The 26,255-nt window shown below is 31.8% G+C and overlaps 2 protein-coding genes and 1 pseudogene across 3 annotated transcripts; 1 reads left to right on the top strand and 2 right to left on the bottom strand.

Annotated features, from left to right (window-relative positions):
- The first annotated feature begins 12,728 nt into the window (after positions 1 to 12,728).
- On the top strand, positions 12,729 to 14,214 carry LOC120088866 (transcription factor MYB44 pseudogene; annotated as a pseudogene). Its single transcript, XR_016523942.1, has 2 exons — positions 12,729 to 13,797; positions 13,908 to 14,214. The product of XR_016523942.1 is annotated as a transcription factor MYB44 pseudogene (transcript).
- Positions 14,215 to 22,013: 7,799 nt separating this feature from the next.
- Positions 22,014 to 22,436, bottom strand: LOC150033322 (uncharacterized). Its single transcript, XM_090306375.1, has one exon. The coding sequence runs from the start codon at positions 22,434 to 22,436 to the stop codon at positions 22,014 to 22,016; it is 423 nt and encodes a 140-aa protein (XP_090162501.1).
- Positions 22,437 to 24,461: 2,025 nt separating this feature from the next.
- LOC120089046 (uncharacterized) lies at positions 24,462 to 24,920 on the bottom strand. The gene has a single exon (XM_039046478.2). The coding sequence runs from the start codon at positions 24,918 to 24,920 to the stop codon at positions 24,462 to 24,464; it is 459 nt and encodes a 152-aa protein (XP_038902406.2).
- Positions 24,921 to 26,255: the final 1,335 nt, after the last annotated feature.

Raw genomic sequence — 26,255 nt, forward strand, 5'->3', positions numbered from 1 at the left:
GTTTGGTTTCAATTTAGTCCTTATGTTTCAAAATGTTACATATTTAAATTTTATTTCAGTTTTGTCCCTACATTTTAAGATTTATACTTTTAACTTTGATTATTCACGAAATACTCATTTTTCATCTTTAGTATTAATTTATGTTAATAAATTAAAAATTATTAAAAGAATTATAATTAATTAAGTTTCACTGTATTTTATCACTTTTAAAATTAAATTCAAAATTCCACTTCATAATTATTTTTAATTAGTTAATAGAAATTGACGACAATGATTGAAATGAGTATTTAATAAAAAAATTAAGATTAAAAATGTAAAATCTTGAAACCTAGGAACCAAATTGAAACAAACTCAAATCTCAAGGGAAAAAATGAAATATTTCAAAACTTAGGGACTAAATTGAAACAAAACTTAAAACTTAAGAACCGAATGTATAACATTTGAAAATTTAAGGACCAAATAGAAACTACACTTAAAAATTCAGGGACCAAACAAAAATTATACTTAAAATCTAGGGACCAAAAAGATATTTTTTCCTTAAAAATATTTAATCACTCCATAATTTTTTTTTTATATAATTTTATATCTAATAGATCTTTTAATATTAAAATATTTAAGAAGTTCATACATTCAATCCTATGTATAATAAATTTATAATAGTCATTTTTTTTATTTGTTAGGTATAAAAATGAATTTTATGTTACTCAAATTTTTTTAGATACAACATTAAAAAAAAATGTCGAACATGTCAAAAACTTATTAAATATAAAATCGAAATTTTGATTATACACATATTGGAATGTTTAATTTAAGAATCTATTAAACATTTTTTAAACTTCTCTAATAGATTTTTTAATTTTCAATTTTATGTCAAATAAGTTTCTAATCTAACGTGTTTAATACGAGACATTATTTAAAGAGGTTATCACAATATATGAACAATTATGTAAAATAATAGATCAAATTTATATTTTAGTGTATACCTCGTTCACTTGTTGAATAATCTTTCATCTAGTATGAGATGAGGAAATTATCGTGGAGGCATATATATTTTCGAAATCACATCTAGCTAGGTTATTATGAGCAACCATATATAGTGATTCTTATTGAATAATCTTTCGTCTGGTAGGTCTATAGATTTTAAACTTTTGTATCTAATAGATTTTTAACTTTTAAGCTTGTTTGTCAAATAGGTCCTCAACATTTTCAAAGCTAAAAACTCACAAACCTACTTGTTAAACACAAGATAATTTAAAGTCTAAAGTTTTATTACACAAAATTCAATTTTAAATCTAATCTTTAGTACATTTTTAAAATCTTGAAATAATATATTAAGAACTCATTTAGATACAAAATTGAAAATTGAAATCTATTTGACAATTTTTTAAAATTTAGAAACCAATTTACATAAACGTATAATTTAACCCATTAAACTTTATACTTTTTTTGAAACGAAATCTTTAGATAGCTGTATCTATATATGCCTTATGTACATGATCAAGCCTAACAAAATCTTCATCTAATATTGTAATATAGTATAATCTTGACATAAGTTCAATTTTCTTTTTAGTGGTTTCAAAGTTTCTAAGTGTCTATAATTCAGTCTTATTCCAATTTAATTAGGCTTTATGGTTAAGTCAAACTTCACAAACCATATGTACTATAATAGCATATTTACATTTTTTTATGCAACCAAGGAGGTAATGTTTTCTTTTTTATTATTTAACAATCTATTTTAATCAACTATATTAAGCCCCTTAAAAAATGAGTTTTAAAATTATAGAAGCCAAATTAAAATAAAGTCCAAGTCATGTCTAGAATTGAGAGACTAAATTAAGGGCTTGTTTGATATCGTTTCTATTTCCGGTTTCTATTTCTCATTTTCTGACTTGTTTGATAACTGTTTTTGTTTTTTTGTTTCTAGAATTTAAAAAAACATTTTTTAAAATAGGGCCAATTTGAGAAACTATGAAAAGTAGGTTTTCCTATTTTATTTCTACTTGATATAATACTCTTTCTTTTATTTATCAGAATTCATCCTTACTTGTTGGAGTCATGTATTCCTAAATTACCTTTCACTTCTGAGTTGTGTGTTCAACTCCTAAGGTGGGCATTTTTATTTTGTTTTTCCTAAAACTATATTTATTTTCATCTATGAAACACAGATACTTCATGAGTGACAAATGTTTGACGTATTTGTTTTTAAGCTGATAATTTTTTAGAAGAAAATATATAAGCAATTCATCTAGTCTTTGTTGGATTATATATCTTAAAACTCGCAGTTTGTAGATTTAAACATTTTCTATTATCAATAAAGATGTTATTTAACATTTCTTCAATAAAGTTGTTCTTGAATTTGTAAATTGCACTTGTAAAGACTAAATCCAATAAACTAAGACCCATGACTATTATATGAATACTTGAACTTTATATGGAAACATAAAAGTAGATCAAGTACGAGTAAATAGTCAAAATGATCTATAGTATACAAATAAGGTTGGGTGCCTTATTCTGGTAACACTATTGGATGCGGCCCACTCTGTAATTGTTACAATTCGTTGTAAGATGCTACAAACGAAGTGGTCTTGATTCATTTATATATTGACATGAAGAGTGAGGGTATCCTATGTAATGAGTTTGCTTAAGATCATACCAAGAAATAAGTCACCCTTACTTTATAACGCTGTTTACTATTTAAGACTAACTATTTCGCTTAGATGACCTAGGTAACGCGATCTTAATCCTGAGCTAACTATGAACTTTTTTTTATTCGAGATTATCCTTAGATTTGTATAGATGAGGGTTGGCTCAACAACGCCGGCTCAATAAGCCTCCTATTTCAGGGGTAAGATCAGGTAGATAGCTGGGGACATAGGGTGCAAGATGGAATTCACACCTACCCGATTTAGGGATAGGAAGAAGGTTGTTCTCTTAAGTACTAAATCCAGGTTTTGAACAAAGGGCTCCACCCTCTCATTGGTCCAAGAGAGATCTGGTTTAGTGAATGGATCACAAACCAATTGTTCATTAGAGCATTATTGGAACTTAAGGAGCAAGACGTAATTTCGGGGGTAAAACATCATTTGACCCAGCCGTTATTACGAACAACCTGTGAAGGATCAATTTACTGATTATGGTTAAATCAAGTTGACACAAATATGTCTACAATGAGAAGAGTGCAACTATCGAGCTATAGTGGTGTGACTCGATAGTCAACGAATATTGATTAATTTGGTCTAAAGAGTTTTAACCAATTAATCTCAAATCATTGGAGCTCATGATCGTCCATAAGGTCCCTCTACTAGCTCGTAAAACATGAACATCTTGAATTAGTAAATTGAATGAATCTGGAATTATATCAATTTGAAATGTTCAAATTGAATTTCAATATGAAATGTTCAAATTGAATTTAGGGTTTGAATTTGAATAGTTCAAATTCAAATTAGGGTTTATATAATTAATAATATTTAATTTATCGAAATTAAATGAAATTTGAGTGTTATAATATTAATATTGATTTAAAATATTAATTACATGAATATGATTCATATGTAAAATTATGTGTGTGATTAATTTAATATTTGAAATAAAATTTTTATATAATTAATTAGAATCAAATTATGTTTCAAATTTAATTCAATTTGAGAAATTGAACTTTGAAATTTTAATTTAAATTAATTTTGAATTAATTAAAATTCAAATTCAAATTGAATTTGAGAAATAGAATTTCATGTTAGTGGAAACATCCAAAAATTCATCAAAAGGGAGATGTTTCTTCACTATTAAACCACCTATCCCACATCATGTTGTCCAATTGAGGTGGCATTAGAAATCTCCAGTAATCCCTACTTGAAGAAGTATGATAAAACTCTAAATTTGATCAGATGAGAGGAGATAGAGAGAACTGGAGAAAGTTTCTGTTGGGTTCTTCTCCTTCACCTGAAACCCATTCTATTCCCTCCATAAATTCACTCTATTTTTGAGTTTCACCACTTAAATTCAAGGCTGAGAATAGTAGAGAAGATCTCTTGTTGGTTCATTGAAGATTTGGAGCTGAGAATTCGTGAGGAGCAACTTGGATTGAAGGAATTCTTCAAAGGTATGTGTTTCTTGAAACCATCTTAATACCCTATAAACATGCTTATTTTAATGTCAAAATTAAGTAATTGGAATGTTTAATGATCCTAGTTTCTTCCGTTGCCTATTTCTGTATCCCAACCGTCTTTCTCAACAAAAAACTAAGCAAACTATTTAATAAGCTCAATGTTCCAGTCCAAAACTAAAAGAAAAAAAATTAAAACAAAAGACTAAACTCTAGAATCATTTAATCTTCATCTTCACATTCGAGTCCTCACAAAGTCCTACAAAATATAACCCACTCGAATATCTTTAACAATTCAATGAAGTAGTTCCTCCTTTATCTTCATACTTCTTTACTAATCTTCTTCTTCTTCTTCTCTAATCAATCTAAGTCATTTTTTTATTGCATTTTATTGACTATTGTACTTCAATATCTCTGATATTGTTTTTTGTATTGTATTTTAGTATTTATATTGTACTTTATATTATTGTCATTAACTTAACAATTTATGATTTATGTAGTTAGTGGATTACATTTAGTATCTTTATGTTAAGATTACTTATATCCTATATTTTTTCAAAAAAAAAAAAAAAAAACCATATTATCAACATATCGCCATATCCTAGTTTTTTAGAAATTGACATATTATCGTATCCTATCATATCCGTATTTGTGTCTATGTTTCATAGATTTCCATCTTTTATATTTTATTTATTTTCTTTATTAATTTTGCTACTTATAAAAATAATTTTGCTATATTTATATTATATTTTATTTTGACTTTTAAAATTCTCCAATATTTAGATTTACATATTATTTTAATTTTCAATATGTATGTTAATTTTATATATTTTAAATTTCCAAGAGGTGCATTTTTATTTTGTTTTTTGTTTTTATTTTATATTTATTTCCATTTTTTATATTTAATTTATTTTTCTATTTACAAAAATAATTCTGCTATATTTATATTTTAAATTTCTCCAATATTTAGATCTATAGATTATTTTAATTTTCTATATGTATATTTATTTTTTTATATTTCAACTTTTGAACATTAATTTTTACAATATGCATGTTTATATATTATTTTAATTCTACTATTTTTAGTATATATGAAACCAAGTAGAATTTCACAATATATAAATTTTGTACACTAAGACATTCATTTAACTTAACGTTAATATTTTTACAATTACAATATTTACATAATAATATATTAAGTTGGATTTGACTCGACATCATTTAAGACAAATGGTTCAAACTAGAGATGACAATGTCAATCAAATTTGACCAACATATAAAGGATAGAATATGACTTTTTTATTATATTAGTTGTCATTGAGAGTCACTTGCATTAGATGAATTAAACTTTTTATAATAACTTTTTCAATGTTTAATGAATGACATATTTTTTTTATAAATTATATTTTTAAAAATAAGAAACAAAAACAAGAAACAAAAAATAATTATCAAACAAGTTTTTGTTCCTGTTCCTTTTTTCAAGAAACAAAGAACCAGAATAGTTATCAAACAAATTCATGTTTCTTATTTTCATAAAAGAAAAAAAAAATAGGAAACAAGAAATAGGGAACAAAAACAGGAAATAGGAAATGAGAACGTTATCAAATGGGTCTTAAAATTTCTAATTCTACCACTATTTGAAATATGTTACAATCATAAATATCAAAGTTGTAAAAAATTTTTGAACATTTTCATCCATATTATAATATCTATGTATTCGACAATATATTTTTCCCCCTTTGAGTTAAAACATTATTTGAGGGTAAAGAAATTTGATGAGTCTTAATTAAGGACATATGTCTAAATTAATATAGTTTTTATTCAAAGTAACAACATTTGTATCATATCATAAAAACCGACGAAATGTGACAAAAATGTGATGAAGGTAAATCTAAAGTTATTAATACAAATTTAAACTTATTAAAAAACCATTATTATTTCTAAAATTAACTATTATTTATTTATATTGTTTTTCAAAAATATTATAATACTGGTAGAAAATTGAACCATCCAAGATTTTTTATTTTACCTTTTTTAGTGACGTTATTTGTAGTTTAGGTTCTGTTTGGTGACATCTTATTTTTTGTTTTTTTATTTTAAAAATTAAACCTATAAATATTACCTCCATATATGTGTTTATGTGTTTTGTTGTGTATGTTTTAGGAGGGTTCAAAATGAAAACAAAAATTACAAAACTAAAAAAGGGTTTTTTTTATTTTATTTTTGAAAATGGACTAAAAATTCAATTATTTATATAGAAAGTATATATATAAAAAAACATAAATAAGAAATTTGGAGAAAACAAACACAATTTTCAAAAACTAAAAATGAAATATGCTCGGTTAAGAACGATTTGCTTCCCCATGTTTAGTGGTCTATTTGCTTCACCTCTTGGATTGACCTTCTTTTCTATCTACTAACGTTGACGATGACTGTTTAGTTTTATGTTTTCAATTTTGTGTAATTTTTCCATCTTGTTTGTTCTTATTATAAAAAAAATAATAATAAATTATATATAATACTCCTAAACTTTATACGTTGTGTCGAAAATATCAATGAACTTTTGGAAGTTAGAAAAATACTTTTAAACTTTCAAAATAAGTTAAAAAATACTCTTTCCATTAGTTTTGAATGGAAAATATTAGAATTATTTGTAAAAAATATTCTTGAACTTTCAAAATTTTCAAATATATACTTAAACTTAAAAAAAAGAAACTAAAAGTATATGAACAAAAACAGTTAATACCGTCCTACTTATCTAATTCTCCTCTTTTTTCTTCTCTCTTACTTCCCCACTTTTTTAATAATTGTTTGGCACATTTGTTTAGCTCAAAATAATAATAATAATAATAACAACAACAAATAATTACAAATTTGGTCCCTATGGCTTGGTGAAAGTTAGAATATAGTTTCTATGGTTTTAAAAGTTCGAATTTATTCATTATGATTTGATAAAACCTCATGAATGATTCCTTTGGTTTGATAAAATTCTAATTATAAACTATAGGAATTAACTTAGTAAAAAAATGAAAATATCTATATAATTTATCTTAGAATTGGCTCTTTTCAAACTAAAAAAAACCTCAAAATAAATTGATCACTAATAAGAGTATGAGCATTCTTAATACTTTTTTATTTGAAATTTTATAGTTATGTTTGCATCAAGATATTAACGGTTTTTGTTTATAAACTAATGGTAAAGAATAATTTAATTTTTTTTTTAATTTAAGGATAATTTTGAAATTTTTGAAAGTTGTTTTTGAAAAAAAAATTAACGGTTTTTATTCAAAACGAATGATAAGAGTATTTTTGAAATATTTTTGAAAGTTAAAAGGTATTTTTAAATATTTTAAAAGTTAATGATATTTTTTATATAAAGTAAAAAGTTCATTTAGTCTCTTAAAAAAAAAGAAAAGGAAAAAGAAGTTTAGTTTGGCTATTTATTATTACCATTTACTATATTGTTGGTAGATGAAGGGACCTTTAATATTAATATTGTTGTTTTCAAAACTTATTAGAGAAATATTGTTGTTTTGAAACTTATTAGAGAAATATTGTTGTTTTGGGAGTTCGAGGCTAGAAGTCGAGGGTTGAGGATTCGACTAATGTAGAGATCGAACGTTGAGAACTCGACAAACAAACAAAAACTTGGAAACAATACGTAAGAGTTGTCGAGGGTTGAAGTTTTGACAAACAAAGAAACATTTTAGGGTTGTAGAGGGTTGAAGTTTCGACATACATAAAAATCTCGCTAATTTTGTGATGAGGATCTCGCTCTAGAAGGGAATCTCGCTAATTTTGTCTAGTCTTGAAATACAAAAGTTGAAACTTCAACCCTCGAAAAGGAAGATAAGTGGGTGAAGCAGATTGTAAGAGAGAGCGAGATTGTAGGAGAGAGCGGGATTTATAGAGCGAGATTGAAGGAGAGAGCGAGATTGAGAGAGCGAGATTGAAAGCGAGATTGTAGGAAAGAGCGAGATTGAAGGAGAGAGCGGCCATGACTAATGCTCTTTACACAATCAGGATAAGCTTAGTCTAATTAATCCTATGCAATCATCTCATATCCTCAACATTTCTCATACATACATTGTTAAAAGTTTTTAATTAATTTAACCATAAGAACTATCATAAGAACTATCATTAATGGATGCATGTTGTCATTAATTAGTACACTTTGAATTAACTCAAGATGTTACATATCTGTAAGGTAAAATGTTCAAACTTTCATCTTTTATATAATTAAAATAAAAACAAAGGTTTAGTTATGCAAGTTATCACACTCGAGAATGGACTTTCACCTAACATGATTTACATACAAACAAAAAAACCAAAATTCTGAGAAAATAATGACAAATTCTCTCAGTAGGCAACGACTGAGATAAATTCAATGATCGAATAAAATGGCGAAAGATTGATTCTCAGAGATGGGTTTATATATTACTTCCATTGGAGCTTCCATTCTCAGAGATTGTAAGAGAGAGCGAGATTGTAGGAGAGAACGAGATTGAAGAAGAGAGCGAGATTGTAGGAGAGAGCGAGATTGAAAGAGCGAGATTGAGAGAGCGAAATTAAAGAAGAGAGCGAGATTGTAGGAGAGAGTAAGATTGAAGGAGAGAGCGAGATTGAGAGTATCTCGATGAACATCTCGCTCTCTCCTACAATCTTGCTGAACATCTCGCTCTCTCCTATTGTATATTCAATTTTTTTATATTATAAAGTTGTACATTATTCTTTTAATTAAATTGTACATTATTATTTTAATTAAGTTGTACATTATTCTTTTAATTAACTTGTCACATTTTTCTTTTAATTAACTTGTACATTATTATTTTAATTAACTTGTACATAACTTTTAATTAACTTGTCTTATACATTATTCTTTTAATTAAGTTGTACATTATTCTTTTAGTTAAGTTGTACATTATTCTTCTAATTAAGTTGTACATTATTCTTCTAATTAAGTTGTACATTATTCTTTTAATTAAGTTGTACATTATTCTTCTAATTGAGAAACAAATATTTTTTTAATTGAGAAATAAATATTTTTTTTTTCAGATCATGGCTTTAAACCCAGGACCTGTTGATCCTGATGTTTTGTATGACCAGTCCATTCATCGATCATTTGTTGTATGGCGAGATCGTACTACTGGAGAAATATTTTGCAGGCGTCGAAAGGCAGTTCTCCAGCGCACTATCCCGCTCCACCCTCGAATACTACTGCTACTACGCACATCTGGATTCTAGCTAGATTAGTATTTATTCAGTTGGATTGGCATCTGATCACAGCCTTGGTCGAGAGATGGAGGCCCGAGACGCATACATTTCATATGTCTGTTGGAGAGTGCACTATCACTCTACAAGACATAGAAGTGTTGTTGGGATTACCTGTTGACGGTGAGCCGGTCACCAGAGTGATGCACGATGACTGGTTAGAAGTTTGTCAACTGTACTTCGGTGCGACCCCACCTGTCGACAAGATTAAAGGATCGAGGTTAAGTTTAATATGGTTATGAACACAATTTCATCAGCTCACAGATGATGCAGGCGAGGAAACCGTCATAAGATATGTGCGAGCATATATACTACAAATGATGGGTGGAAGTCTGTTTTCAGATAAATCAAGCCATTTTGTTCACTTGATGTTCCTGCCATTGTTAGCTAACCTCCATGATGCGGGGGCGGTATTCGTGGGGTGGAGCATGCTTGGCATGGTTGTATAGACAACTATGCAAATCAACAAGACCTGAGGTTCGAGAGATAGCTGGGCCTTTCATACTTTTGCAACTATGGGCTTGGGAGCGATTTCCAACCATGGCTCCACAGCTACATGTTAATGACGCTTAGTTAGTTGGACGAGCCTACGGTTCTCAGTATGTTGTTTTAATTCAATTCAATTTTTATATCACTGATCTTGTTAATTTAAATTATAAATTATCAATTTAAAAATTTAGGTGGAGAGATAAATTTTATGTGACTAGGACAGCCACACATGTAGTCAGCCAGTATAGATACATGTTTAATCTGTTTCAACCTGAACAGGTACATTATACTGAACCTAATTGATTATTTTATACACATTTTTATTGTATTTGTCTTTAATATTCTCTAATATAATATTTTGTGTTTCAAGTTATTTGGGAGCCGTACAAAATTATTATGCATACTTTGCCTAATTTTTGTACGAATGGTCAAAACATATGGCGAACAACGAGTCCTCTCATATGTTTTCACATTGGTGAGTGACATCTTCCTGACAGGGTGATGAGACAATTCGGTTTTCAGCAGGATGTCCCATCGCCTTGTAATACTGGACCCGTACTGCATGATATTGACCTAAGGACTGGAGATTGGTCCGAAAAAGTTGCACATTTGGTAGTGCGATGGCACTATCGTGCAAGGTTTATTGTAGTGGGGGTTTCTCTTGAACAGTTTGACACAGATGTCACTCCAGAATATATTCATTGGTTTAATTAGATACAATTTGAAGGTTTTTGTAGGTCATTGATCATGGCACAAGGCGCTACGTCACTCATCCGGGAGTAGTTGTGGGTCATCTGGTAAATGAATATTATCTAATTATTTTTAATTTAAATTTATTTTAAATATTGTCTAATTTTGTTATAATTCACAGAGATTGAACAACCGTAGACTCCGTGAGGTTGCGAATGATCCGAACCAGGTTCTTGTTATATGTAGTGACAACTAAAGCTATATGGAGGAAATTCATTATATGTACGATATACCTATTGTTCCTCCACCAGCTCCTAGATGTAGAGGACTTGTTCGGGAAGAGGATGAGTTTGATGAGGTTGCACATAATGTGGAAAAGTTGCCCCCTGTGATGTAGACGCATAGTCAAACTGATTATGTTAGTCCGATGATGATGATGCCAACATTTGGTTCAGGACATATGACTTAGAGGCTGGTCCTTCGTCTTCATACGTGCATGGACATGGCTGGGGTCGGGGAGAGCATAATGAATATTTATATTATGAAGCGCCTACAGAGGTACCAGAGCAACACCAAGAAGAACCCAAACAGCTCGAAATCGACGACGTCTGCCTTGTGGGACATATTGATTTTTGTAATTATTTTTATATAAATGAGATATTTAATTTACATTTTTTTTATTTTTATGAGATATTATTTTTTAATTTATTCTTTTTATATATTATGAATTGTAATTATTTTGATATAGAAGCTTTTAAATGTCACTGACATAAATAATTATATCAGATAGTCTAAATCTAAAAAGTTAGTAAAAAAAACTTCAATATTCAAATTTACATATTTTAGATAATAATTTGGGGACATTCATAATAAATCAAATCAACACTCAAAACCTTTACATGCAAGTCTATAAATAAGACTAATTGATATAAAGAACAAAAATTTTAATCACAATAGTGAGGTCAATAGTTTAAAGGATTTTACAATAATGATCTTGGATTCCTTTTGTACATTTGGTACCAAGATTTTGATGGAGTTTTTTTTCTTTTTCTTTTTTTAAATTATAAATAATAATAAAATATTTTTAGAAATTGTGTTTTATAAAATGGAAAATTAAAAAAAATATATAAAGAAGAAAGAAAGAAGAAGGTGGAATAGGGAATTAAATGAAGAAAAAAGGAAAATTTGTACGGATAGATCACTCTCGCTAACATCTTACTCTCGCTCAAAATCTCGCTCTCGTTCTCAGGATCTCGCTCTCAAACTTTCGCTCTCTCTCAAAATCTCACTCTCTCTTACTCTTCACTCTTTCGTTCTCTCCCAATACAAAATTATTTATAACACATTAAATAATTATGAGTGTTATGAGGAAGGTCTTTCGTTCTCTCTACATCAAATCACTTGAGATGAAAAAACTACCCTTCATAAAGTTTCAAAAAAAAATCAGACCAAAAAAAAAAAAAAACTGGAAACGCTTCGTGCCAGATATGCACCAATGAATGGATTAGAAAGAATAACATATCAAGCTGGAAATTCTCAAGTTAAAAAGAAAAAAATCGGAAACTCTCACTCTCTCTCAAAATCTCGGTATCTCTCAATATCTCACTCTCTTTCTTACTCTTCCCTCTTTCGTTCTCTCCCAATACAAAATTATTTTTAACACATCAAATAATTATGAGTGGTATGAGGAAGGTCTCCGGAATGAGGAAGGTCTTTCGTTCTCTTCACATCAAATAATTATGATAAGATAATTTTCAACCCTCGACTTATTTAAAAAAATAAAAAATAAAAATATTTTTATAAATAATTTGAAAAAAATAGGACAATATCTTTTTAATTTTCCTCAAGATAAAGGCTATATTTAAACAATTAAAATTACAGTTAAAAAATGCATTTCCGTTTGGCTTTGGACGGTGCATGGAATTAGACAAAAGTAAAACACGCGCTTAAATAGGCGCGTGGGTTAATTTAACGAAAAGAGGGGACGAAGAAATGACAGAGGAGGAATAGATTTTGAAATAGAGAGCGTGGACTTGTGTAAATCAGAGCAGTTAAGATGTGACGCGTGTCCACTTGCCAGCTGTATCCCAACTCCCCTTTCTTAACCGTTCACAGGAACTCCCGGTAACCAATCCCCATAACCCCCCTCTCTCACCAACGTCCAACCTTTCACCTTCTCTTCCGGTAACCCTTCCCCACCCTTTTATATATCCCCCAATTCTCCAGGCCGCCATTAAAACCCTCCTCCCTAGCCTTCCCTATGTCTTCTCCGATTCCAATCAACTGAGTTTTTTTCTTAATCTCTTCTATGGCCAAAGAAATTGATCGAATCAAAGGTCCGTGGAGCCCTGAAGAAGACGACGCCCTTCAGAAATTGGTTCATAAATACGGCCCTCGCAACTGGTCCTTGATTAGCAAATCCATTCCCGGCCGCTCCGGCAAGTCCTGCCGTCTCCGGTGGTGCAACCAGCTCTCGCCGCAGGTGGAGCACCGAGCCTTCACGCCGGAGGAAGATGAGACGATCATTAACGCTCAAGCTTTGTACGGAAACAAATGGGCTACCATCGCCAGGCTTCTTTCCGGCCGGACCGATAACGCCATTAAGAACCACTGGAACTCAACCTTGAAACGGAAGTGCTCGTCCATGGCTGACGAGAGCGGGGGTTGTAATAACAGTACCCCGCCGTTGAAGAGATCGGTTTCTGCAGGTCTTTATATTTCTCCGAATAGTCCTTCTGGATCCGATGTTAGCGATTCCGGGTTCTTCCCCGCCGTGTCGTCCTCCCATGTGTACCGACCAGTGGCTAGAACCGGCGGCGTTTTGCCTCCCGGCGAAACGGCGTCGTCTTCGGATGACCCACCGACATCATTGTCGTTGTCACTTCCGGGTGCGGACTCATCGGAGGTTAATTTTGTGGCAAATTCTGTGCCGGCAATGGCTGGCGTTTCTGAGAGACAGAGTACGGCCTTACCGTATTCGGCACCGGCGAATGGACAAGAAGGAATTTCAGGGGTAAAGGATGAGAGGAATAATAATGGATTTGGGATTCTTAACTCGGAATTAATGGCGGTGATGCAGGAGATGATAAGGAAGGAGGTGAGAAACTACATGACTGGATTAATGGAACAGAAGGTTGGCGGCGGTGGGGGTGGCGGAGTTTGTTTTCAGCAAGCTGCGGCCGGTGGGTTTAGAAACGTCGTCGTTCAGAGGATTGGGGTCAACAAGATTGACTAAGGAAGTTACTGTAAGTAGAAAAAAAAGGAGGAAGAAAGATGGAGGGTTAATAATGGGGGAATAATTAGTGTTCTTGTTTTGTTATTTTGGTTAATTTTGTTTATGTTTCTGTTGATGTAGTTTGTGAATCCAAAGAGAGTGTTTGGATGGTGGGAAAATTTGGGGATTTTGATGAATGAAGAAGAACAACAACAACAAGAAAAGAAGGTGGTGGGTTTATTTGGATGATGAAGAAGAAGAAGATGGTGAATCAGAGAGTTTCAAAAACCATTTGGAACTGAAACTTTTGAATCTGTTCCTCCTTAGTTTTTCCTTTTTAATATATATACATAAATTTTGACAAGAAAAAGCAAAAAATCAAAACAAAAAATGAAGAAAGAATCAAATGTAGATGAATTTTAATCCTAAAGTTTTTTATTCTCTTGAACTTTTTTTTTTTTTTTTTTTTAAATTTTTAATAAAAGTTGAAACTTGAAATGAATGATTGAAACAGAGATTATTGGCCATGGCTCCATTTTGATATCAATTTCATACAAGGAAGTTGTGGTGCTGTTAAATCTTATCTATCCCATTTGATTTAAAATCAAAATTTTCTTTCTAGTGCTACATTTGATTTAAGAATTTAAGAATTTTGTATTTCGTCATACAAAAACACTTTTTATCTGAATAAACAAAAAAAATGGCCCATACATAATTGATACAAAATATTGAGGGTCAAGGTTTAAATTTTTTATATCCATTCTTTTTAATATTTTATTTATAAGAAATAAAAAAAGAAAAAGAAATATTTATATGCCATTGTTTTGTATTAAGAAAAAACCAAGAAAAATTTAGAATCGGAATATTTGAGAAGCATGTATATTTTTTACAATCGATTGTTGATTTGGGTAAATATTATTTTTGTTACTTTCTTAAAATAAATAGAAAAATAGAATAAATCCCTACTAAGATTTAAGTTTGTATGATCCTTATTGATTTTTAGGCCCGAGATTCATTAAAAAAAAAACTCAGAAATTATGAGAAACAGCAGCTTCATGAAATGAAATTATGAGAAATAGGAAATTAGAATGAAAAGTGCGTCAAAAGTTGATAAAATTCATAAAGATAATGTATATTAAAAAGATTAAGATGTTTATTATCCTCTCACGACTCATGTTTTTCACTTTTAATTAATTCTCCTAGATTTAATTAGTTATTATAGTTGCAAATTTGTAATAATTTGTAGAATATAATAATATGTGATTAGGGTGTAATTTATTTTAGTTGGATTATATAGTCATACTGACTACTTCAATCTACTTAAGGGTAAGGGTGGTATTCAGTTTGATTTTGTTAGTGATTTTGTGACTAAGCGTAGTTCAACTGACATAATGTTTGTAAAAAATAATACCTTCAAGTTTTCACCTCACACCTTTTTGAAAATTCATTCAAATAGAGATTTAGATTAAAAAAAAATTAATTGATTGTTTTGGTAGAATACAATGAGATTTTAGTAATTTTTCAAAATATTATGTGATCTTCAATTTTCTACCGAATCTCATATATTTTCAAATTTTCTCGAAATATTATATCAAAATTTTATGTAATTTTTTAAATCTTTAATCCAATTTCTAATTTTCAAATCAATTTACCAATTATACAAATGATTTTTTTACATGGATATCAAGTGATTGATTTTGATTTTTAAATTTTTGAAAAATTAACTTTTTTTTTAAAAGGTAAAATACGAAAATATATAAAATTTGGATATGAATCTCGAGCAGATTAACGTGAATTCTCGGATAGATTAATACTGAGATTTTATATTTTTCATATTTTACCTAATTTTTTCATTTTTTCTTTGCAAAGTTTAATTTTCCTAAAATTTAAAAATCAAAATGCAATTATCCATCTGAAAAAATTTAATTGATAAATTTATTTGAAAATTTACAAATTCATATAATTGTGGAAATAGAAATTGGCCTATGAATATCGGTGTTTATACCAATTGGCATAGATTATGAATCTCGGTGTTTAATCTCTCTTGTACCGGAAAGGCCCAAAAGGTCGAAACAATGGTAGAAAAGCCGCTCGAGATCTACTAGAAAAAACTAGTTTAACGACTTTTCAAAAAATGTGCTAGTTTTGAAAGATGGAAAGTTGAAGGTGTTATTTCTGATAATTTTCCTTTTTTATTTAGTTCAGTTTATTATCAAGTTGGTTCTCGATTTTTGACATTTTATTTTTTTCTTCCGAATTTTAATTTTTATTTCTAATTTTATTGTGAATTGGTCATTTTTGCTAATTTTAAATTAAAATTGGATCATTTTTTTTTTTTTTATAGATTGAAATTGGATATTTTTTGCAGGTTCTTAACAAGAACATATACACTCTATAATATTGATCTTTCTTTTCTAGATAATAAATATATATGCACCATAATATAATTAAAACGCTAAAAGATACTTAATATTAAGGTTTATTTTTAAGAGTATATATATATGCCGTTCGTTTTTTATTGGTTTTTTCCAATCAAAATATGATCTGAACCAATACTTCTGGTTTTTGCCAAATACAAACGACCAATTTTATACTAAAAAATTAAACCAAAATAGTGGATTCAATTTGAATTGATTTGGTTTTTCGATTTTTCGATTTTTTGTTACACTCCTAGTTTAAGGTATAGGGTTATTTTAGTTTGTGTTTAAGTTTTTTCCTACTTTTTTTTTAATTGTACAAGTATTGAAATCTTAAATATTATACTTTGTCAATCACTTAAAATATCATGAACTTACTTTTTAATTTGTGCTTAACTCAACTATTAAAACATAAACTATTAAAACATATATTTGTATGGACACACAAACTTAAACGATTATTAAAAATGAAAAAAAAAAACTTGCAAATTTATAAAATTTTTGTCCTCACACATATAATTAGTTACATAATCGTTAAAATGATTTTTTGTTAAAATTTCTGTTTGCATCGAAATATATTTTCTTTCTCCATATAACTAGATAAAAATATGAAAAATATAGACCCCTCAATTTGTCCAGAATTTTATTTCATCATTTTATTTTATGTATTTTTTATAATTTAAAATTCACCGACTTTTAAGAAAAAAAATAAAAATAAATAAATAAAGAAGTTTCATTTCCTTCTCTTTCTTTAGATAAAATAAAATAAAGGATTCAGTTTTCTATTATTGCATTGTAGGGAGAATAAAATTTTGAAGTTTTAATATTCATATTTCATAAATAAAATAGAGGATTTATTTTTTTCATTTTTTTCATTCTAGTGAGAATAAAAATTTTAGTTTTAATATCCATATTTTATAAAATAAAATAAAAGGCTTTTCTGTGTAGGGAGAATAAATTTTAAATGTTCAATTTTTGTTTGTATGAAAAGTTTGTATCTAATTAATTTTAGAAGTACTTGATTATATCAAATATTTTTCAAATCAATAAAATAATCTTTAATTAATTTTCATTATTTGTTCCTTTTAAATTAAATTAAATTTATACTATCCTAATTAAAAAGTGCTTGAAAATTTTGAAGGCTCATGACACATACTACACACAATACACAAAAAAAAAAAAAAAAAAAAAGAAGAAGAAGAAGAAGAAGAAGAAGAAGAAGAAGAAAGAAAGAAAGAAAGAAAGAAAAAAAAGAAAAAGAAAAGAAAAGAAAAATCATAGTTAATTTTTTTCTCTCACTCACATACTTTCACTCAAATTTCTATGATATATATTTAGATTTATTTTGGTATTTGATTAAATATTTTCAAAAAGTATTTTTTTTCAGTGATGAAACCTAGAGTATTCAGGACTAAGGTTAGAAAACTATTTAGTAGGATGTCAAGCTTTGATTTCAATGACTTTTATTTAGAAAAAAGTTTATTTAATAAAAAATATTTTTCCTTTATATTTTTCTTTTATTTCCTTTCCAAAGAAAATTTCATAAAAAAAAGTTTGATTTCATAAAGCGCATCTTTTGTTTCAAAAGGAAACTTTGACCTTTTCTAAAATAATTAATTGACATCTTTTTAAATAAAAACCCCAAAAATGATTTCATAAATTTTCATTTTCCTTAAAACTCAAAAAACGACAAAAAAAAAAGGTTTATTTTCATAGTTGTTTTAAAATAAATAAGAAAATCCTCAAAATTTCAAATATTTTTGCAAAAGATTCTTTTTGCAAATGTTTTAAATTAATAAACCAAAATCTTCTTTAAAAATTCCTTTAATTTCCGTCCTCGGACGGAAATTAAGAGGCTATGTTGTTGATTTTCCTAATAAAAAAATCTTTTAAAAACTTGCCTATAATGAAAATTGAGTGGTCAAGATGTTGGAAAAATTGTACGGATGACCCAATTTCAGGGTCCAAGATGTCAAATGACCCATTTTTAAAAATAATGTCAATTGACCCTCCGCTTATGTCATCAAGGGATGAGATTACAAAAATTACCCCTGATAACCATCTCGCTCTCGCTTCTCTAATCTTGCTCTCGCTGTCTGTTCATCTTCCATCGTGATGTGATTGTTTGCCACTGTACAATTGATTTGACAATTTTCACGAAATCTGTCTATAACTTAAAATTGTTAACACAAAAATGGTGTATTCTTTAAAATCTAAACTTCATTTGAACTGTCATTTTGTTGAACGGAGATTTATTGAACGAGGTTTTCCAGAGCGGAGTTTTTCTGAACCAAACGGAGTTTTCAGAACGGGGTTTCAGAACAGAACTGACTTTTCTTGAACTTGGTCTCATTGGTGTTGGTAGAAACATGGTCTCAAAACAAGTATATATAGACATTATAAAATAGCATAACGAAAAGGATATGAGAAAGAGGGACAAAGAGAAAGGTGGAGAGAGCGACAACGAGAGAGTGAGCTTGAGTGACAACGAGAAGTGCGAGAGTGAGAGACAAGAGAGCGAGAGGTGTGGGAGGGACAGCGAGAGAGATCCATGTGTATTACTATCTGCTTAATAAAAAATATTCTCTTACTTTGTAGGATGACAGGAAAGTGTGTACTAATTCGATACGGAGGTCAATGGGATGAGAACCAAAATTTGTATGTTGGAGGCGAGCTAACAGAAATCGTTGTGCCTATTACCTTGAAGTATGAAGAACTTAAAACTCACGTCTACAGGATTGCAAATGTAAGTTGCTCAGAGTTTGATGTTATTATGAGAGTTAAATATAAGCTTGACTTTGAAGCCCCTCCACACTACATACGAAATGATGGTGATGTTGACTTCGTTCTTTGCCGGGACGTTCTTTCTACAATTCAGATATATGTAACACTAAAATCATACCACGACGAAAATGTGAATATAAGTGAAGATCATATAGGTGTAGACAGACAATACGAGGCATCATATGAGCTTAATTGAGAAGAGGGTGATAGCCCATTGTCTATGAACACTCAACCATCAACATTATCAATAGACAATGGCAACATTCGTGCAGTGGACTTGGAAAGAGAAACTCAATGTAACAGACGTGTGCCTGGTAATGAAAGATCAGCAGGCTTGAATTTTATGGATTGTGGTCCTTCAGAAGAGCGTGATCCTTTCATGGTTGATAATGAGAGATCAGAAGGATTAAATTCTATGGACTGTGGTCCTTCAGAGGTGCATAGACCTGCAGTGGCTATTACTGAGAGATTAGGAGGATTGAATTCCATGTCTTCATGTCGTAAAGGGGAATTGATTATGCCTGGCACCTTTTCATCCGAGACAGATGTTGAAGTTGGTCAATTTTTTTTTTGAGTAAGAGTGATTTAAAAATGAGATTGTCTATTCTGTGTATAAACAATAATTTTGAATGTAAGGTAAGGAAGTCAACTAAGCCTTTGTTCACTGTTAAATGTATAGAGAATAATTGTAAGTGGAGCCTTCGTGTGGTTAAAATTCTAGGGTGTGACATATTTAAGATCATGAAGTATATGCGGTCGCACACATATTCTATTGGAATTTTAAATCATGACCATAGACAAGCAACAGCTGCGGTAGTTGGAGAACTAATCAAAGACAAGTTTACAGGCATAGGACATGTTTATAAACCTCGTCACATTGTCGAGGATATGAGGAGAGAGTACGGCGTAAACATAAGTTACGATAAGGCGTGGCGTGCAAGGGAAATCGCTTATGCTCTCACCAGGGGTACTCTAGAAGAGTCTTACGCTATTCTACATGCATATGATGAAGCATTAAAGATGGAGAATCCAGGTACAAGGTTTGAAATCGAACTTGAAAATGATGTCTATTTCAAGTACATGTTTATGGCATTAGGACCTTGTATTAGAGGTTTTTCAAGTTGTCAGCCGATGATAATTGTTGATGGATCGCATCTGAAAGGAAAATACAAAGGGACCATGTTGGTCGGCATCTCCATGGATGGCAACAACCAAGTTTACCTACTAGCATATGCCATAATGGATAATGAAACTGATCGAGCTTGGAAGTGATTTATGTCGAACTTGAAGTGTGCCATTGGAGAACCCCCTAACTTGGTGTTTTTGTCCGATCGAGTGGTATCTATTGGCAATGCCATTCGTGCAGTTTTTCCCATAGCATGTCATGGATTGTGCACTTACCACCTAGAAAATAATATTCTTTCGAACTTTAAGGACATTATGATTGTTGGGATGTTCAAGGATGCAGCCAGGGCATTTCGCATGTCAAAGTTCCAAGCACACTGGGACCAAATACGTACTCTTCGAAATGGTGCAGTATCGAGATATTTGGAGGATATTGGTCTTGAAAGGTGGGCGCATGTTTACCATACAGAACGAAGATATGATAACAGAGCGTCCAATAGTGCAGAATGTTTCAATTCATTGACCAAAGAATATCGACAGCTACCCATAATGTGCTTGTTGGAACACGTTCGAGGCCTCATCCAGTCATGGTTTTATGAACGGAGAAAGTATTGGGCATCTCGAATGACGTCACACTCAGACTACTGTGAAAACCGATTAACAACTGAGTGTGACAAAGGTAGATGATATCGAGTTAAGCTAGTTGATTGTTATAGGATCCATGTGCGGGACAATCGATTGGACGGTATTGTGAACCTACATACGAAGAAATGCACATGCAAGGAATTTGACTCACTTGGTATCCCATGTTCACATGCGATTGTGGCTGCGCGAGAAAGAAACATCCCCATCATGGTTTGTTCAGTCCATTCTATAGTGTTGACTCCCTCATGGCTGCTTATGCAGAGCCTGTAAATCCACTCGGTCACATATCTGAATGGAAGAGACCTCCGGGATATGTGGAAAAGCATATTGCACCTTCTAGAAGAGTGGTACAGGGCGGGCGTCGAAGAGTACAAAGAATACCATCAAGAGGAGAACAACGCAGACAAATAAAATGTGGTAGGTGTGGGAACTACGGGCATAATTGACAAAACTGTAGTGAACCGTTGACGATCGGGCGACCCATTGACTCCAATACAAATGATTCAAATGTCGGTCGATTATAGTTGTCTATGTGCCACTTGTCTTTGTAATTGTCTAAACGCCACTTATCTATGTACCTATAACATTCTATGTGCCACTTTAATCCTCAAAACTGTAATTTTTTATGTGCCACTTGTCATTCTGGAAACTTCTAATGTCTCGCTTAGTTTGATTACTAGAGTTTGTCTATTCATGAATCTCTTCAGATATCTCGCTTTATAAGTTTGATTACGAGAGTTTGGTTATTCTTGAACTATTCTGGAAACTTCTCGCTTTCGCTTATCTCGTTCTCGCTCATCTCGCTTTTAATTTAACTTGTTGGCAATGAATCCTTTTTATAAGTGTAATCAATGAATCCCTTCAGATGTCTCGCTTATCTAAGTTTAATTTAACTTGTTTGCTATTCATGAATGAATCTTCTTTTATATTCATGGTAGTTCTACACTAACAATTTAATCCCTTTTATAAGTTTAATTTAAATTAATTTAATCCTTTTTAAAGTTTGATTACTTAAATTAAACTTAAATTAAATTCTGATTACTTATAATTTAATTTAACTTGTTGGAAAAATGAATTCTTTCAGATGTCTCGCTTATCTTTAACTTGTTCACTATTCATGAATGAATCTTCTGTATTCATGGTAGTTCTACACTAATAATTTAAATAACATGTTAGTAAAAGCTAAATTACATCAATAATATACATAATATACCTGTACGTCAATAATATGGAGTGTTCGTCCACAATTGACATACCAATTGCATCCTATAGTCAGTCATCTTTTTGTCCACAATTGACATGCCAATTGCATACTATAGTCAGTCATCTTATCCTGAGTTATTACAGATGGGTCACTACCAGTCACTAAATGTTCTAAGAATTTTACAACAAAAATTCCACAATCTAATGACTCGTGCTGTGTATTCGTAGAGGTAGGTCGGGCTATCTTCCAATGAGACGTTTCGATGTCCGGCTTCAAATGTTTCAGGTCACAGTAATGAAGAAGCGAAGGTAGGGTGTAAGTCAACGGTTCAAGGAAAGACTCCAGCTTCTTCTTCGATGTCATGGAAGGCAGTGAATCAAATACGAACAACCGGCCTCTATTTAGATCGAATGCTATCAACATCCAATGCTGATCAATGTTTGTTGCCGTGTATACGAAGTCCACATTTGACCACTTGACATCAAATTTACCCATGACATAATCCGGTAACGTCTCATCCGCCCATGCTATAAAACATCCAAGGTCGACTTGTTCTTGATATGTTTGTAGACCCCATCTCGAGAATTTAGATGACTCTACACAATGAAAAGAACATTAAAACACATAATAGTCAACCAATGTATTCCTATTCAAAAGTGCAGTAAATGGTTACCGTTATTCCAATTGGCAGGATGGTGAAGCGAGCCATACACATGTCTGTTCGCCTATAGAAATTTTCTTTCATGAACTCAAAAATGATATTTAGGGTCTGCATCCATAATAAGATATACATTAGGAGAGGGTTTATAATTGTATGTACTTGGTAAAAAGAACAAGGATCGTAAATTTATGTCACACTCAACCCATGAACTTGGTTCAGTCAACTTCTGGAAAAAGGTTTTGGATAATGGTTGAATTGCATTTTCTCAAACCTCATTATCCGTATTCTCATCGGCAATCCAGTTCACCATTTCCTTCAATATAGCTACTGGAACCTCATGCTCCAAGGAGTATTGGATCGTCGCTTTAAACTGCATCGTAGGTACCCCAGGGAGAGGGTACTTAATATTTGGACGATCCAAAGGAAGTTGAACCTTAACTTCCTTCTTTCTTCTTTGGTTCAATGGGAGGTGTGTACTTATCAATGGCCTTCCTCTTACGTGTTGTTTTTCTACTCTCGACCATAACCTATAGAAATATAACAAAATGCTGAACATGTTGAATAACAAATATGAAGAAAGAAATTTTCGAATCACATAATGATCATACCTGTGAATCGAGATGTAGGATGTTAGAGGAGGTCGTGATATTGAATTGTACAGATGAAGGTGGAGATGGGATCGGTGGAGGTGCAGTAGGTGACTTAGGTGGAGGTGGGGTAGGTGACTTAGGTGGAGGTGGTGTAGGTGACCTAGGTGGAGGTGGAGGTGGGGTAGGTGACCTACGTACAGGTGGTGTAGGTGACCTACGTACAGGTGGGGTAGGTGATCTACGTACAGTCGGGATGGGGGGCATAGTGGCATCCTGGCCCGTCTGTGGAGTGGGAGACCTCGTCGACATCGTGGAACCTTTCATCGACTGTAATAGAGACAAAATAGTTGACAATTGTGCTTTCATGTCTCTCACGTCCGTCTCTAGGTTCGATACACGGGCATCTAAGCTCGATATTGAGTTGTCAATGCTCCTCAAGTAGGCATATACATCAGGTTTAACATTGGCTCCCTCCCTGTGGCCCGAATCCCCTGGGACAGAACACTCATCCTCAAACTCAGGACATACGTCACTAACCACCAGTACATTATGAAACATATCCTCACTGGGAGTGTAAGTAGGCTGGTGGATGTTTTGGTCCTTATCAGATTCTTCATCCCTCGCTCCACCTTCTGAATTACCCTCCTGTTCACCTTCTCCACCTTCTGAACCATTATTATCTGAACCACCATCACTATTTGCACTACTAGAGCTCTCTGAACTCTCAGTGTCGGAGTGTGCTTGTCTTATGGCCCGTCTATCAATTGAGGCGTCCTGAAACTCCTTCTTAGCCTCGGACATGACAAGACCCTCTTTGACTTTTGTCTGCATTAAGGAACCCAGTAAGATGGTTAGTGTACATTTAACTACCGAATAAACATACCATGGCTACATAGATTGCATTCACATTTTCAGACTAAAAAATGTCTCTCTCGAGTGTCTTGAAGGACACCGAGTGGGAGCATGACCATCGTAATATACGAGGAATCGCTACCTTGCTCTTTCGAGTGGCAACGTTTCCTGCTATTGAAGAAAGGTTTCATACGTCCACACTTAAATCTAAACAACTCAAATTTATAACTATGTTAATGTTAAACTAAAGATAAAGTTAGGTTAAGGAACATCTACCTGAAATGCTTGGGAAAATCCACGGAGTGAGTACTTCACAACATAATTTTTATTTCCCCCTACCTTCTCCTTGTATAGACCAACCTTATCTTTAAGTGCGGTCTTCATGGAGTCGAGTGTCCTCTGCCAAATAATTGTACCCTAATCAAAAGGGTTGTAGTAGTCTATATCCTCAACATCGTCAAATAGGGTACGATCCACAACATTCTTTTGCTTGTTTTTACCCATCATTGCAACCTTTATGTAGTATACTAGGGTAATTTTCATTGCATCATCATCATTTTCAAATACCAATTCTTTGTATTCTTCTTCAAGCAAATGCAAGTGGAATACGTTTGAGGCCAACTGACTACCAAAGTACTTGGTAAAAAGTTCGTGTGAGGACTTCTTATTCCGTCCAACTCGCGTAGGAGACCGCCACAAACCAGTAATCAACAAAAAGTCGTCCTTCGAAAATGTGATGACCTTTCTTCTGACAAAGAAACTGATTGAGTCCATTCCCGAGTTCTTCACTTCCCTCAATAACATATGGTGGATTAGAGGGCTGTTGAATACAAGTTCAATGTCTAGGAATCGACCAAAAACTGTTCTCTTGTACATCTTTAACTGCCTTTAGGTGAGCTTCTGCTTTACAATCTTGTTGGCATTGGCAACATGGGCCAGACAAGTTACTTGCCAAGGAAACCTATCAACTTCACGAATTTTCAAAGATTTCGACATCTTAAATTACTTCTGCATTGTTCAATGATCATTCAATTTATCAATTAACAGGTCCGTACTAAAAAATCACTAACAAAATATACTGTAAAAGTCTTACTAATCTCGCTACCTCTCGCTAATCTCGCTCATCTTGCTAATCTCACTCATCTCGCTCTCGCTCTAGCACATTTCGCTTTAGCTTGAATCGCTCTAGCACATGTCGCTTTAGCTCGAATTTCTCTAGCACATGTTCCTTTAGCTCGAATCGCTCTATCCCATCTCGCTCTTGCAAAACTTGTCCACTAACTTGTCATCTAACTATATCTTCTTCGTCCTCAACCAATGCAGAACACATCGAAACCCAAAATAAAAGACAGACGCGAAACTAGTTATGAACGTGACGACCGATCAAACGAGAACAACCTAAACAGACGCAACACAACATGGAAGACAAAAATTAAATTCACTAACCCAGTAGAGAACTTCGATTATGGCAATAGAGAACTTCGATTACGACAGTGATGGTTTTGCAGAGCGAGATGAACGACACTTGCACGTACAACAATTTGTTTTCCTTAATTTTAAACGGAGTGGGATGACGGTTGAGTTTGAGCGCTATAGACTAGAGGGCCATTTTTGTAATCTCATCCCATGATGATGTAAGCAGAGAGTCAATTGACATTATTTTTTAAAAATGGGTCATTTGACATTTTGGACTCTAAAATTGGGTCATCCGTACAATTTTCCCCAAGATGTTAACATTTCTAATATTGGTGATGAATTTATTTTAAGATGCCAAATTAAATTCAAATAAAATCTTCCAATGGTCTTTAACCGCTCATATTTATTATTCATATTTTATAATATAATAGTGATCAATAAAACATGGGACATTTAAAAATCAAAACAAAATATCTTTTTCTCTCACAAAAAAGTCTTTCTTTAATAATTGAGAAATAATAAAATTTTGTTCTCTGAGTGTTGTCGGGTGCTAATATCTTCCCAATACACAAAAAACCCTAAGTCCTTTACTTTTTGTTTTTTTCAGACCAATTTGACATATTTTGGTTGCCTAGTCACACCTCTAAATCAAGACCGGTAGAGATTCCATTTTTCTCCTCTAACGTCGGCTACTCCACGTCACAAGCCCGACAAAAATCATTTTCCTATATTTTATATTTACTATTTCCTACAATACTACACTAATTTTGAGGCTCAATTTTAACAATTAAAGTC

Source organism: Benincasa hispida, chromosome 10 (assembly GCF_027475165.1).
Source record: "Benincasa hispida cultivar pf3 chromosome 10, pf3_genome.v1.1, whole genome shotgun sequence".
Lineage (NCBI taxonomy): Eukaryota > Viridiplantae > Streptophyta > Magnoliopsida > Cucurbitales > Cucurbitaceae > Benincasa > Benincasa hispida.